The 17,039-nt window shown below is 40.5% G+C and overlaps 1 protein-coding gene across 1 annotated transcript in view; it reads left to right on the top strand.

The window, feature by feature from the left end:
• The first annotated feature begins 6,746 nt into the window (after positions 1-6,746).
• Positions 6,747-17,039, top strand: part of rora.L (RAR related orphan receptor A L homeolog) — a 248,802-nt gene continuing 238,509 nt past the window's right edge. Inside the window, exon 1 of the mRNA XM_041586690.1 lies at positions 6,747-7,024. Within this exon, the coding sequence (XP_041442624.1) occupies positions 6,865-7,024 (160 nt within the window). The 5' untranslated portion in view covers positions 6,747-6,864. The remainder of the gene's footprint in view (positions 7,025-17,039) is intronic.

Genomic DNA, 17,039 nt, shown 5'->3' with positions numbered 1-17,039 from the left:
GATCCTAGAGGGGGATGGGCCCTGGTGCGTGATGCGCAGCCGGGCCCCGCCCCCACCGTAAGGCCGCATTTGGCTGAATTTTCAGCGGCGAACGGACTGCCGGGGGGCCCTGAGGGGGTGCGGGCCCTGGCCTGCTCGCACCCCCTGCTCCCCCGGTAGTTCCGCCACTGTATCTGCTGGTTCCTGTCCTAGAGTGCAGTGTGCTGCCAGCTCCCTGTACAAATGGGAAGCAGCAGCATAACTATAGAGACAGTAGACCCCATTGAAATGGGGGGATTTAGGAGGACAGGGGGGGCCGAGACCTTGGGGTCTGTTCAGGGTCGGACTGGCCCAGATCCGCACCCTGTGCTTTTTCCTCTCTTCCCTGCGCCTCTTCCTCCTTTGCCAGTTGCAGCAAACAGTGTGCGCAGCAGGGGGGCCATGACTCACGAGGAGGTATACAGGTAGGGAGCGGTGCTGGTGTGCATGCTACTGGCAGGAAGAGGAATAAATGGGCAGGACTAATAGGGTTTTTGCAAATATTTTCAATAAATCAGCTCAAAATGCTATTTTTTTTTTTTTTTTTTTAGCTCTTTAATGCTATATTTAAAAGAGTATAATGCACTGGCACATTCTTAGTTTTCACACAACATGTCTTGTTAAGTGCCAATGAAAGCGATCCAATACTGCACATATCTGGTGTTCATCCTGAAGATAACACAATCTAGACATAGGCATGAAGTTGTAGTTTCTAATATCAATATCATGATATACAAATATGGATCTTAGCTAATGAATGCCCCAGTCTTCAGAATATTGGCGAGTAAACCTCTTGTAAATCTTTTACAGCTCTTACAGTCTGAACACTATCTTGGCTGTTTTCTCACTGTTGTTTTGAGAATTAGGATGATATGACTTTAAGGGGTTGTTCACCTTCCAAACACTTTTTTCAATTTAGTTGTTTTTAGATTGTTCCCTAGAAATAATGACTTTTTCCAATTACTTTCCATTATTTATTTTTTACGTTTTTTCCAAAATCTAAGTTTAAAGTTGAATGTTCCTGTCTCTGGTGTTTGAGTCTGGAAGCTCAGTAATTCAGGTGCAGATTCTGAACTGTTACAATTTTGCAACATTTAGTTGATACATTTCTCAGCAGCATCTCTGGAGTATTAGCAACTATTGTATCAATTCTAACAGCTGCCTGTAATGAAACCCAGAGATTCTGCTCAGCAGGGACAAAGATTAGAAATGTATCAACTAAATGTATCAATTTAGAACAGTTTACAGGATCGGCGACCCCCCCTCCCAGAGCTGCTTCAGAAGGAGAGAAATGACACTTTATACTTCAATATTAGAAAAACCGTGACACATAGAAAATAGAAAGTCATTGGAAAAAGTCGTTATTTCTGGTGATCTATCTGATAACAACTAGTTGTTTGAAGGTGAACAACCCCTTTAACTTTCCACAGTGTCATTTACCAATGGGTTAATGCTGCCTCCAAGACTGACATGACAAGTCAACCTTAACTATAAATATCTTCTCCCTACAAGGACTAAATGTCTTTTTTCTTTCTTTAATTTAGAGGGTCATAAAAGCTTCTTCCATTGATTTTGGAATAGGTTATTTCTCCACTTTTGGCAGATGCTTTTGCTCCTTTATTCATTATTCTTTATACACACACACACACACATATATATATATATATATATATATATATATATATATATATATATATATATATATATATATATATATATATATATATATATATATAATATGCCACCAGGCGAGTGCTTTGGTGACTTGTTAGCCTTCCTTGTGCCACACATAAGTGACAAGGTTTGTGCTTCTCTGGCAGCATTCACTTAGAGCAATATCAAAAGTAGAGTTCTAAACACTTTTATAGAAGTTATTATTATTTCTGATTGTTTCCCAATGCTAATGTACACGCAGCAATGCATTTTCTATAGTCGCCCAAACCGCCAGGCGACAAAATCTCCCCGAATCTCCTCGTGTGGCCTTACCCTTAAGCTTTCAATTAGGGATTCAGTTTTGCTTTGTTGTTTTTGTCAGCTATATTAATTAGATCAGCATGTTTATAAGGGCTTGCTATATTTACTCTAAGGAAGGGGTTTACCCAAAACATCATTGTATCCACTATTGTACATGCTAACCAGAAACTATTATGTATCTTTGTATCATTAATATGTTTTTTTGACAGACTTTTGCCTCAAGGAGAATTTTTATATACTGTTGACTTTGTTGTAAATATCTTCTTTTGAAGACTGTGCATTGCTGTAACCCAGCATGATATAAGATCCTTTACTTCATGCCAATGTAGTCTTCCTTGTTGTGGTGCTTTCTGCTCTGATCGACATTGTACCAACCAACTTTCCAATGACGCATCTTATTAAGCTTTGTGTAAAGGTTGAACTTCAGAGAAACATTGTGGTCCCACAGTCAGGATTCAAAACACCCTGCTCTGAGAACTATTTATCAGGCATCTTGATCACTAAAAAGGAAAATAGCGACGTTGGTCACTCGGTTTTGTTCCCGGCCACAGGCACGCCAAATTTCTTCATGAAGAACTGAAAAGTGTTTAACAAAAGCAAACAGACATTGGAGGACCTGAGTCCGACAAAAAGAAAATCATCAAGGTAATGAAGGGCTGAGTTGAATCCCGTTTCTACATGAACCACCCATTCTAGGTGGTTAAAAACCTCAAAGCATCCACGGGAGATTGCACAACCCATTGGCAAGCACAGATCGTAGTATATGGAACCTTCGAACTGACACCCCAGTAAATGAAAGCAGTCCTTGTGGACTGGCAGGAGATGAAAAGCATTCTCGATATCTGATTTGGCTAAAACGACCCCTGTGCCAGCCTGCCTCGCTAATGTGACCCCCCATCAAATGAAACATATGACACTTCTTTGCTAATCCCATCATTCACTGAGGAACCCTCTGGGTAGCATAGGTGGTGTATTAAACAAAACTTTCCATGTTCCACACCCAAAGGGGATATCCACAAATTGGGAAAAGGTAACGAGTCAAAAGGTCCTGCTATTCTGCTGAGCTCAACCTCCTTCCCTAACTTTTGTGCTACTACCCCTGGGTTGTCTTTAGCACTTTAGCACTCTTCAGATTCTCAGAAAATGTAGGAAATGAAGAATATTGGAACAGGATGAAAAAAACATAAATGAAACGAACTCTAAGTAGTGTGGCCTCCTGTGTCCTGGGGTAATGGTCTAGCTAGGGAGAAATCTTCTGCATGCTCACTGGGTCCTTAACTCTACTGGGGGCCCTAAGTGTGGCTGTTTAAGCTTCTTGAAACAGCGGAGTGCAGAATGTGCCCCCCCCCACAGATCGTGCATTCGTGTTTAAATTTACTCATGCTGTAGAACCTGCAATGCAAAGAGCCAACAAGAATCGTGGTGTCTAGTATCTGCTGCACTGGCTTGCCCCTGGGTTGCTCTGTGCAGCAGGATATGGAAATGATTGTGACCTCTGAGTAATAATCAATCAAAGCCAGACATCTGTTGTTTTGTTATCCCAGCTATGCTCTGGCTTGAGTGCTAGCCGTCTCCTAAACTCCTCATCATCTTTACCATGCGGAGCCCCCATGTGTCTTATAAGCTCTTTAAATCATATCAAGGTAAACAAACAATTCTAAACATTTATTGGGAAATTTCTGACCCACCACGCAAACCAGGACTGAAAAAGCCAGTAACCAGTTACCAAATATCTTAGGAACTTTCACCTTCCTATCCTCAGTTTTCTCAAAGCACCTCTCTGGAGCAACTGTGGGCTGATCGGGAGAAAATAAAGACCATATATTTGTAAACTTGTTGTGCCATATTTTTTAGTATTAGTATGGCAGCCAAGGTGAGTTACACCACAAAAATAAGAGTCCTTCAAAGGATATGCTGGGGCATCTGGAATGAGCTAGACACAGACCCCCTCCAATTTACCCATGATAGACCTCAACACTATCATTATTTCAGAATTTATGTTTGACTGATCCCAAGTCCCCAAACAAGAAGATTAGCAGGACAGGCAGCCTAATTCACAGAAGTAACCCCCAGTTTGGGAAACTGATGTTCCAGGCTGTGCAGGTGCCTTGCTCATTGACTTTCTTTTACGACTCCCTCTCCGACAAAGAGGAGGAATTTCATGTTCGGGAAGTAGATGAGCTATAGTCACTATAGCCAGGACTGTGATGCCTATGTCTGGATGCTCTTCAGTGCTGTACAGACTTGGTTGAGGACTTTACCAGCGGCCTGATGAAGATTGTGCCTGCCCAAACAGGCTGCGCTGGCTTGCCACTCTGCGGGGTGGCTGTAGCCTAGCTACAGGTAAGGGACTTTGGTTGTTGAAGGAGGGGTGATTGAGATTATGGAGGGTGAGGTATAAAAGGTGTGGTCATGCACCCTGTTCTATTAAGTGGTGGCGGTTTGGGCACATCAAAAAGTGGTAGCTCTCTCTCCTCTGAGCTGTGTGCTAAGCAGGGCCGCCATCAGGGGGGGACAGGGGGGAGAGTTGTAGGGGGCCCGAGGGTAAGGGGGGCCCGGCTACGCGGCACTTACTTGATTAGTCGGGCCCCCCTGCTTTCTTAGAGCTGCTGACTTCGGGAAGGCAGGAGCACAGGGGGAGGTATCTTCTGTCCATTACTTTCCTTTATTGGTCACAGAGTTTAAGTCCCGGCTGAGCTGCTCAGGGATTGGATAGCTGAGGTTTAAACTTCCCCTCCAGCTCATCCAATCACCATGCAACTTTGCCGGGACTTGAAATGCTGTGACCAATAAGGGAAGAAAATGCTGTCACTGGAAGAACATGCAGCTATCTGTGCTCCCCTCCTCCCTTCTGAAGTTGGCAGCTCACTGGCAGCAGGTGGGCCACACTAATGAAATAAGTGCAACATGGCAGGGCCCCCTAAAGGTAACCCTTTGTGGTCCCTGTTGTGTGGTGGGGTCCTGGGAACCAATTTCTTTTTAAACTTCTGGGGGGGCGAGTTTTTTTATAATCTGTTTATGGGGGGCCCTGGCCACCAATGTTCTTATAACGTGGGTGGGGCCCACGTGGCCCTGGCCACAAATTTTTTTTTTACCATGTGGGGTCCTAGCCACCAATATATCTGACCACAAATATTTTTTTATGGGGGGCCCTGACCACAAATGTTTTTTTATGGGGGGCCCTGACCACAAATGTTTTTTTTATGGGGGGCCCTGACCACGAATATTTTTTTTATTGTGTGGTGGGGGGTTGACCTGTGGGGTGGGCGGACTTGTAGGTGGGGCTTGTAGTGGGTGCAGCCCAGGGAGGCCAGGAAATGTTGGCGTATGGGGCCCTGTGATTTCTGATGGCAGCCCTGATGCTAAGGATTCATTTAGCTCCTCAATAAACTGATTCCCTGGACCAGATATGTTCCTAGGCACACAGATTGGCCTGTTGTCATGCTGCCATGGGGTAGGTGGGATCATGGGTGGGGAAGGAATACTATTAACCTTCTGCCCTTGACCACAACTAATATATCCTGGGAAGTGAAGGAGGGACTACTTACCTGCAGCAGCTGTGGCTGCAGCTGTATGCACCTGCACAACCACCCGGATCTGCAGTCTGGCCAGTACAAGTTTGGATGCCGCTGTTATTGATGTGGCATCCTGAGCTCTCTTACAAGCTGTGGGAGGGCTGGGGCTCAATTTAGAGGGCAGGTGGGAGAGGCGAATAGGGCGCAACCTAGCCCCTGCCGTTTGTCTCCCCGGTCTCACCTCTGCCTACAACCCTTCTAGCAGCTTGTGGAGCCACTCCATTTTTGGTTCCCTCCTGTACCATCTTGGTATGAATCCCCTCCGCATTCCTCCTGCTCCATCACTAGATGCTTGACCACCATTCAAACAGATGATATGGTTTTCTATCAGTTGTTCTCAAACTGTGTAACTGTGTAACTGCTCAGTATTTGGGGGTATTTGCTCTCCTATTGTAGGGACTCTTGAACTGTCTTGAAAGTCAGTAAGGGTAAGACTATAGTTTGATATTACCTTGATATTCTTGGGACTATGACCACATAGCTGTTACAGGGATGTTTCCAGAGGACAGTGAGCTCTGACCTAAGTGTCTCATGTTATTGTTAATGTCTGGAACCAGTTACTGTTTAATTTCACTTCACAGAACACCTGAAGGTGTGAGATTTTTCTCTCTCTCAGAGAACATGGAATATGAAGAAATGAGACAGTATTACACTTTATATTGCCAGTATATATACATATATAAATAAATATGCCATGCAGTGTGCCTAATTTACTTGTGCAGGGCTAATCCCTAAGCCCTAATGCTCGTTCATCAAAATTGCCATTCTGTAGAGACAGGGGGAAGGCAGTAGCATGCACTAACAGATTATTATCTCTATGAGAGTTTATGTATTTGATGGAAAGCAATATGTCCTACACACAGAGCTGCGTGCCCTTCCACACTCTCAGCTTCTATACAGATCACACTCCACTCGCTTGAAGCTCATTTTGTCGTTTCATAAAGTCAATTTCGAGAGACTGGAGGTCAAGCTACAGAATACACACAGCACATTTCCTAGTAGTTAATATTCCTTAAAATGGATTGAGACGTGGAAACGACATTCTATTAGTACGTTTGTCATTCCCATAATAAATCCGTTTACTTCTCTACGCTTCTCTTTAGTGCTGCCAGTGGCCGCTCATGGGAACTGCTCAGATATCACACTCTCCCTGTGTCTCTCCCCCCTTCTCTCGCTTACCATAGAGTTGCACTGACACAGAGACAGAGGGAGTCTATGAGCCTCCTCCTAGCAATACCTACCATTGGGGGGGGATCCAAATCCTCAAGATCCCCACTACATCTCTATTTTGGGGGGAATGATGGATCCATGCTCTCCCTCTAGCCCTGAACCAGCATTGGAAACAGGGGTGAAAAAGCCAGACCCCAAGAGCAGAGAACCCCAGGAACCTGCAAGAAGAGGGGAAGAGACAGGAGCAGCAGCAAGACACAGCTACCCTATAACCACCACCAGCAGAGGTACCATCACCAATATAATGTGGGTATTGATGGCAGTGAGGGAGGTGTTCCGAGAAAGCTGGGGGTTTCTGTTTCACATGCACAGAGAGAAAGAGATAGAGAGAAGCAGAGATGGCAGGATAGTGAAAGAAGAGAGCAGATCAGCCTTGGAAAAACTTTGACAGCTTTTTTTTAAGGGGGGGGAGGGAGATGGGGGTTAACCCATTCAGTGCTGGGGCTGCCTTGGTAGGAATCTACCAGTGTGCTAGTCCCAAAACTCATCAGCAGCTTGTGAAAATAATGAAAAGTTTTACTTGCAGAGAATTTGCACTGCCACATTCTGTAATGTTTGAGGTGGTAGGGTGAGCCTGGTCTGACCTGGGTACCAATCCTATGCTGCTATTTTCAGCACTATCTTCCCATCTCTTTTTCTCTGAACCAAAAGCTGCACACAGGACAGGTACAGTAACACTCTGTACTTCTGATCACCATCCGAGGAGACTGTAACCCTTTCAGCACCACCTGACAGCAAGCTTAGTGATAAAGTGCAAAGGGAAACACTGCATGCTTCCGAAACTGAATGGTTAATCTGCAGACACCAGGATCTTATTTATTGAAACCATACAGAGTAGGAGTGAACTGTGTGGCATCTCATTTTCTGTGCATTATAGCTAAATTGGGATGTGTGATTACTACACCAACCCTTATTAAAAAAAAGAGAGAGCAATTGTGGGCTTACTGAGGTTAAATCATAACCATATAATATTTTTAAAGATGAGGTTGTTTCAGGATATTGAGAATTGATTTTTTTTTTAACCATTTATTCTCCTGAATAGTTTCTAACATCTGCTGCCCATATGCATATTTTATCTATAGAAGAGTACATAATGAATGGAGATGCATATTTAATCTATAGAGGAGTACATAATGAATATAGAAAATATTTACTACAGTAATTAGCAGAGATAGAAAAAGAGAGACGCATTATTCTGGATTATCTATAGTTGGATGGCTATACCACAGGATTGTTATAAAATATTCATTAGTGCATTACATTTTTATGGTAATATGTTGTCAGTTACACTGTATACATGCACATACATATATATTTCCGGTGTTCTATTAAATGCATAAATATCTCTGCCATAACTGTTGGGGTACACAGTATTACGTATTTACTGTTCAATGGCTTTTATATTTTATTTCTAAAAAAAGGAGAATTCTGCTTTGTTGTAAGAGAGCTGGGAGATTACCTAGAGTGCTGTAACCATGCACTAAATGTGATACCTTCACAGTATGCATGGTGATAGTGTTTACGGAAACCATGCTGCTGAGTTTACTCATTTCCAAGCAGTGTTATGTCCAGCTGACATCTAGTGATTCCTGCCATTAGCATATTTGCTGATAAATATTTTAGGGTACGGGTGTAAAGATTTAGAGGCAGCTGACTCAGCTGTTTTACCAATGTTCATGTGAAGTCATATTGCCCTGCAATATTTGTGCACCTGCTACCTACAGAAATGTAAAATTATGACTTGAAAGGAGAGATGTAACTGTGTGCAGAATGTTTTCTCTGAATGCCTGAAAGCCACATAAGGCCTTTTTTTTTGCCTCAAAGTAGTAAAATAGCAAAGATGTCAGGCTGCAGAAGGAAAGCAAAAAAATAGACTGACCAGGCAACTTCATGAATGGAACTTTGCAAACATTGGCTCACCCTCTGTTTTTCTATGCTTTTTTTTATTACAAAAAGTGAAAGTGCCAAAGCCACGCAGTCACAGAAAGAGATGTTGAGCGTTTTCTGTTTTAAATGGTAAATAGTAATGCATTTATTGGCTCCAGTATCTTTTTGGATTGTTTAATAGGACTTTAAACTGGCACCTAGAGGTCAAATAATTTACAACTGATTTCGCTTGCTTTAGCTTCCCTATGTGAAAAAGGGAGGAATGTTGCACACTGCAACCTGGATAACTTGTTCATAGCAACTGGTGTGTATTTAGAAGGCACAGCTTCTAAACACATAATTTCAGATATGCAAACGGATTGCAAACTTGTTGAATGAGCCAACCAAAGTAGTGCGATCTTTCCTTATCTGTTAATATGTAAGACTGGATGAACCTAGTATCCTGGTCTTTTTTTCCCTTTCAATTATTTGAATGGTATAATCTGAATCATGTGATGTTAGGAGGCTGAGCCTGTATGGATAGTCAGCTGAAATGATTTGCCTCGCTAGCGTCAACTTGGCTTAATGTATGATAATAAATACTTAAAATAACATGATCAATCTATAAACTCACCAATGTTACAAATTAATTAGTAGAGGTAAAACCCTTCCCAGGTATGCAGAGCACTTAATTTAAATTACTTGTGTCATGGAATGTGGCCAAGCAAAACTACAAAAGAAATGCATTATTACTTTTTAAGCAAGGGAAGAAGCTCAATGCTAGATTATTAATATTCTGTTCTGTTTCCATGCATATATAGAGTGATTATGTCCTTTTCTCTTTACTTTTTTTCCCTGGTGCAAGTGCTTCTGGTATGTATTTATGAGCTCTGTAGCTTCCGATCATCTAAAAGTATAACACACTGCTCTGTTTCAGAAATTTCCTCCCAGTCTAGAAAGAATAGTTAAAGGGATGTGCCATGCATAGTGGGAAAATAAGCCTGCAAGTTTAATTATTCTTATAAATAATGTATAAATCAGTGCTGGATTTCAGAGAACGCTTGTCTTCTTGTGGCAGAGAAAAAAAATCTGATGTTTAACTCTTTCACCTGGCATACTAATGAAATAGGCTATGTTGTTTACCCTAGGGAATTCCAATAAGCTAAACAATGGCAAATGATTATCAGTATTACATGCAATTTTAGTATTCCAACTGCTCTGTGTGTTATTCCGTGCATATAGAAATATATAACCACCACTCACCAGAAATATGTGTATATATATATATATACATATACATATATATATATATATATATATATATATATATATATATATATATATATATATATATATATATCTATATATATATATATATATATATAAAAGACCAGTGTCATAAAACACTTGTTTCGTGTTTTCTTAATACTGGCTGGTTGATCTTTATATTGATGCCATATGTTTGATTTAAAATTACATATGCACCACCCATATTTAAAGCTTTGTTTTAGTATCATCTCTATAGAACTACACTTCCCAGAATTCCCAAGATATGAAAAAACGAAAAACAGTTTGGGAAAAAAGCAGGCTGAAACATGAAAGACGATCATCGGCCCACCAGTTACTAGTGACGTGCTCTTGTGCCTTATAAGTCTTGCAATAGAATATTAAAATAAGGCTATTGTTGTATAGGATCTGGGGGTGGCATTAAAGAGGGGATTTAACAGGAGTGATGGTTAGGAGGGAATTTTGCAATTGGCGTTATGCTGAGATTCCTGGTTGATTTGCTTTCTGCAGGGGGAGAATTTAAGCCAGAGGGATTTGGGTGACTGAAATACAGGATTTGGAAAAGCTGGTCTGTTATGTAACCAGGTTCAGGAGGGGAGAGAGAAACAGGAGGAGAGAGGAAGCAAGAGATGTAGACATGGGAGGGAGAAAGACAAGTGAAGGAAGAACTGAGCAAGGGAAACAAAAAAAACGGGGAAGGCCAAAGCACAAAGAAAGGGTGTGAGTGTGTGAGATTGAGTGTGTGTATAAGAGAGTGAACAGATTTTATACAGACAGTTATTCATAAAATGTCATGGTAGTAGAGAAGTGAGGACATTTTCCATGTAAATCAGGGATATCAAACATGCTGTCCTCTACAGGTTTCCACATTACAACTCCCATCATCCCTAGCCAGCCAACAGGTTGCTGAAGCTTGCAAATAAATAACATCCATGTTAAAAAAGTCAGCATGGCTCTCTAAAGAGAATGTACATATTCCTCTGAGCAAGGGATTGATCTTTTTTTATGCAGAGGATTTAAAACGTCCCAGCATGCTGTGCAAGAGCAGAATATTCATGTCTCTGGCATTACATTTGTGTTATATCAGCAGGCATTTTTAAACACATTTCACGTTTGTTACCTGATGAATGATTCCTGAATGGGGGAATGCCTGCTTGTTTGTTTTTCCTTTAGCCCAAATTATCAGTGGCCAAGGAACAGAATATCCCTCTCCCAGTGCTGCTACATATATTTGCAGTAAGGAAATAATGACTAGTGACATGAAAGAGAGAGGAGCAGACAGAAGTTCTCAAACATCTCCCAATTTTCACCTCACAGTGTTCACAGACTTTTATATAATGATGTAAATCTATTTAAAGGTGTTGGTTTATGCGAGTTATTTACTAGGGAGTAGATTTCATGCAGTGTGAATGTCACATGTTAGTTGCCATGCTTCATTCGCTTACAGCAGTGCATTAAAAGGAATATGCGTGCTTGCTAATATTCATTCATCTGATATATTTTGTCCAGTATACACATATTGTGCATTTTTCCCTGTTACTTGGTAAAACTGTCATGGTGGGTAACATCAATAGCCATATAATATGTCCAGTTTTGAGTTTTAAGTTATGGGTGAAGGGAAACTTCGAGCAATGAGACATTAAGGTTTAGTAATTTTCTATGTTTAGATAATTGATTTAAAGTCTTGTGAGTGGGCCTAAGTTAGGAATCCTATCTACATCACAGCACAGAGCACTGATCTGGCCACTTACTATAATACATAGGGACAGTGTGGGACTGTGGGGTCTGTAGCCCACCAGGGCTCCTGCCTCAGCCCAGCCCCCACTCTAACCACAACTCGTCCTACATAGCACACCCTTGCCCAAGTGTACCTTATTCTCTTGATCTCGAGAGGTCAGGGGACAGTGTTCTCAGGTCAGGAGGCAACAGGTCTGGGTTATCAGGTTTTTCACAATGTCCCACCGGCCCAGCCAACCCGTATAGGGATTCTTGTGCACAAAAGCACATAGAGTGATAGAGAGTAAGTATGTAGTAGAATGTTATGAAAATAATGGGAAAACTGTATATATAATCTATATCTAAATAGGTCAGAGGAAGTAAGGAGAGACAAGTCAACGGTGATCATATTACTTTTCCTGCATCAGGACTTGATTAGTATGACTGCTCTTGGGAAGAAGCTGTTAAATAGTCTTGCTTCAAGTTTTTATGCTTTCAGTCCTTCTGCACTTTAGAGAATAGTTGGGCTTGTGCCAGATTAATAAATTATGTTCTGGGTGGATTGGGTCGCTGGTTATGCTGTAATTCTTTTCTTGCATCTGGCAGCATCAAGATCAAATATTGATGGAAGTTTAGTGCTAATGATTCGTTCAGCAGCTCTGGCCACTCTTTGAAGAGTACGTTTTTCCCATTGTGTGATATTACCATACCACACCTACATGTGGCTGGTGAGAGTGCTTTCAGTCATTGCTCTGTAAAGATAGTTAGTCCCACCTTGTTGACTCCACAACACTTTAGCATTCTGAGGAAATGAAAGTGTTGACAAGCTTTTAGGGTTCTGGCCTTAGTGTTATCAGTCCATCTTACTAATTTTGAGATATGTAGACCTAGTCCTACAAATAATTGTGCTCTTCTCTAAGCACCAGGCATATTTCCCTTTCAGTATAAGTGAGTTGCAAAACTGAATTTCTTCTGTTCAGTAGTAAGCAGAGGAAGGCAATAAGTAGGTGTCAAGGTGTTGCTCATACATGCATGTATAGATTTCCACTTATTGGACTCTGGCCTGTGCCAAATGTGCCTTTGTTACAAGAGAGTCATTTACTGATAGAGCAACCTTTCCTGGAAGTAAATATCAGTCTCACTGATGTATTTCTTTTGTATCAAATAAATTGACACAAAGTATAATTGTTACAGCAAACAAAGTAAAATACCAGCCAGGTAGCAACAATGTACTATACTGTGCCACTACTGTCCCTCTACTGCTATAACATTGATCGAGGCCCTTATACTAATCAGGATAGACTACTGCAAAATAATACTAGCTGGTCTCTCAGAATATCTACTGCATTCAATCCTTACTGCTGCCCTAACCTGCATCTAAATCTCTCTCCACTACCTCAGTAATAAACTCTCCTGATTCCTGGTCAAGTGTTGCATTAAGCAAAACGACTTTTCTGTCCCTCAGAGCCCTGCATTCTCAAACTCTAAAATTGTATTCAACTTCAGTAGAAACCAGAACTTCTTCCTGAGAACAATTATTTGAACTACACACGCATATAAATCAGAGATCTGCAACAGGTCTAAAATGCAGATAAAGCAAATTATAAATGTCAGTGCATGCTTTATAACATCATGGTTCACCTCTTAATAATTTTATTTTATTACGACTTTTGTAGTTCTGTTATTTATCACACTTGACTATATACTAAGTGCACAGACCAAAAAATTAAAATATGGAAAAGATTAATTCAATCTGGCATACAAATCATTTCTAATGTGTACTTGTACAAATCTTATGTTAGGGTAATTGCACACACACCTGAAAATACCTTAGTATTAAAAAGTAAGTAAGTAAAATCGCCTTATCTTTGCCAGTAGAATCGGATAATCTCATTGATAGTATGATTCTACTGGCAAGGATAAGGCAATTTCAATGAATTTTAATACAGTGGTCTTTTCGTGCATTTGGGAAACTGTGGCATCACCCTGAAACAGAAGCCCTCTTTTTCATAGCAGTGGGTTGTTGTGTTCAGTCATCTTTTGGCTAAACTAAGCCTCACCCAGTGAATGATGTTCAGTAGCTTTAGATAATACATTCTCATGAACTGACCCCAAAAGTCCTGTGTTCATGAGAAGTGACCATTGTCAGATACTGCAGTGATGTCCAGGAAGGAGGTCTGTAGGCAGACTGGGATTTGCATCTTTTCTGTAGAGGTAGCTAGTAAGAATGTTAGAGACAGGCAGATTAGTGGAAAAGGCCACAAAGGCCTGGGCGTTGGGCTGCAGGACTTTATGGGTGGCTGCCCAGCCACATCCAAAGCATTGGGGCCGCACAGGAGATACGCTGTTTTTTTTTAAATTGCCCACGCACCAATCCCCAGTGCTCCCAGCAGCTGTAAATCTGGCCCCGAGTAGAGATAGCTCAATGCCTAACGACTACATTCTCTGGCAAGTTCTTTGCTATGTATCAGCTGATGGGGGCCTGGCTGATCTGAGTGCAGCACCGCCCTGCCCCCCATAAGACCCAAAACCCATTGGCCTGGGAGAATTGTCCCACCCCCTATGGAAGCCCTGTTAATAGGGTACAGCATAGCTCAGGACAGAATATTTAATCATATAGGAGGCATGCTAACAATGAAATCAGGGAGAAGTTATATTCACAACTTAAAGGGCAATTCACCTTCATTAGCAAAACTGTAATAACTGGAAACACAGAAATATGTTAAAATTTTCATAACCTGCCAAATTTTGTAAAATGAACATGGTAATTAATTTTTGCGGTGCTACGCACGCCAACTTTTTTGACCCTCTTTTTATTTACAAAATGTTGGGAGGAATGCTAAAGCTTAACTACAGCAGTAGGCTAGAAATGTTGCACATTATGTTTTGGGCTTCTGTACCAGCCCAAGGCATCCATAGTCCTTTAGCAGGGAATATCTGTGCCCCCAAAGATACCCCAGAAGCTCCCCATCTTCTTTTCTGCTAATTCACTGCACATTCTCTATGCTGCTGTCACTTACTGAGCTTAGGGACCGACGTGAAATACACATAGAACACATAGAATAAAAATTCATAATATAAGACTGGTTAGTAATTAATACAGATAATTACTACATGGCTGCACAGAAACCAGTGCAATTAGCATCAGAATTGAATAATCAACCTTGTAGCATCAGCTTATATTACAGGCCAATATAGGTCATATTCTGCTTGATAATTAAGTTTAGCTGCTCAGAGCCCACTGAGCATGTGAGTGTCACAGACACTTTCCAAGATGGTGACCCCCTGTGACAAGTTTGAAGTCCTGGATCATTGCTGCTATTGAGAAACTCAAACTTTAGGCTGGTACAATAGGTTCTCTATATAAAATATGGCATTTTCAGCCACATTTTTAGGGTTTTGTTCTCCTTTAAAGAATCAACATCATTAGTCCACTATAAAAAGAATGTTTTGGTTACAGATAAGTGACCTTGATTGAGGACATGTAAACAAACAATGATTACAATGTTTATAAACTAACACGTTTCTTTTTAAGTGTTTAGTTTCTTTTATAACCATACACACATGTATGGTATTTATAGGGTTGTATTCTTTTTATTTTTGTTACTTTATTTTTATTATTGTGTGTCTGTTTACTCCACAGGTTGCCCAGGCAATTGATATTATTGATGTCATTTGAGGGGTATTTGTATGCTGTAGGATAATGTTGTTTGTTGTTTTTGTTTGTTTGCATGTCTCTGGTGAAGGTCACTGTATATTCAGGCTGTCTGCAAGTTTGCATTTATGCATCTGAACTATTAGGTTGTACCTGTGCTATTAAACCAGTGGTTCTGGATGTATAGTTGGCCACAGGGACATAAAGAAGTAATTTGCATGTCCCTGCCAATAGTTACTTAAGTGACGGTTAAGCATGAGACATGTAAATGTCTTCTATTTTCAGAAAGCGTTCTATTGCATTTTATACATTAGGAAAAATATCAAATTAAAAAACAAACAAGTACAAAAAAGTATTGTAGAAGTGATACCTATATTGGCTAACAATAAAAATACATTGCAAGTTTTGAGCACCAAGGCCCCTTTGCCAGGCAAAATACAAATGAAAGCTAGAAAGGCACAGCATACTGTATATACTATTAGATCAGTAAAATATATTCATGGGCAGTAAATTAGGAAGTTACAGATCAATTAAAGCACTGCGTATCTTGACAGCGCTATATAAATAAATGATGATGATGATGATGATCAATTGTAGAGATACAGTAAAACAATGAATTAGGGTTGGTTGTAAATAGTCCAGGAGTCTGAATTCAGTCAGGTTACATAATGTGACATGAAACCTGACCCTAAATTAAGGCCCTGTCTTTAAGTGTTAAAAAAAGCTTGCAATGTATTTTATTGTTAGCCAGTATAGGTATCACTTCTACAATACTTTTTGTATTTGTTTGTTTTTTTTATTTGTTGTTTTTACTACTGGCTAAAATGGTACCACAGTTTTTGTTTTGTGCTATTCATTGGGAAGGGATTATTGACTCATTTTGGTCATTATTGCCCTAACCTTGATAGTTGTTTTATTGTGTGACATTATAAGAAATATTAAAGTTTTAGTCGATTAATATATTTCATTTTTGTTCCAAGATCCAATGAGTTCAGTACCCTTTTTATGTATCACATTGTAACTAGCACCTAGGCATGAATAACTGGAGTGCACCATTTGTAAATTTCTTATATATAACAAGTACCATGCTAATTTAGATTTTAATGTTTTTATTCTGCATTGTATAACCAGCAGGAACTGAAATGTTCTTAACACTTGCTGTAATTTTCATCTTAGTAAGCCAATAAAGGTATCACATTTACACCACTTTTATGTTTCATATCTAAAGTTTTATCCGATTTCAGTTGTGTGGCCCCTGATATTTTTGTCCAGTATACAGTATTTATATTTCATTTGGCTAGTGACTTTAGAAAATAAAGCTGTGAGGGCTACTTACCCTGGTAGCCTAGTGGGAGACTCAGTATGTTTATCCACAAAAACATCAAACTTAAGGTTCCCTCACTCAAGTTGGGGCCCAGGTTTATTGGTCCATATCCCATTACTGAAATAATGAATCCTTCTTCTGTTCGTCGCAAACTACCTGATAATTTTAAGATCTCTAATTCTTGTCATTAGAGATCAACAGTCTTTTCCTCCCCCAGTGTTGGTAGAAGGTCAGCCTGAATTCATAGTCTAAGAACTCCTTGACTCTCGCCTTGTGCGGGGTAAGTTACAGTATCTTGTTCATTGGAAGGGTTACGGCCCTGAGACGAATTCTTGGGTTTGTGATGTAAGGGCTGATCGTCTCAGGAAACAATTCCATCTGAAATTTCCTGAAA

Source organism: Xenopus laevis, chromosome 3L (genome assembly GCF_017654675.1).
Source record: "Xenopus laevis strain J_2021 chromosome 3L, Xenopus_laevis_v10.1, whole genome shotgun sequence".
In the NCBI taxonomy this organism is placed as follows: domain Eukaryota; kingdom Metazoa; phylum Chordata; class Amphibia; order Anura; family Pipidae; genus Xenopus; species Xenopus laevis.
The sequence above is the reverse complement of the archived record's forward strand: the minus strand, read 5'-3'. Positions and strand labels throughout refer to the sequence as shown.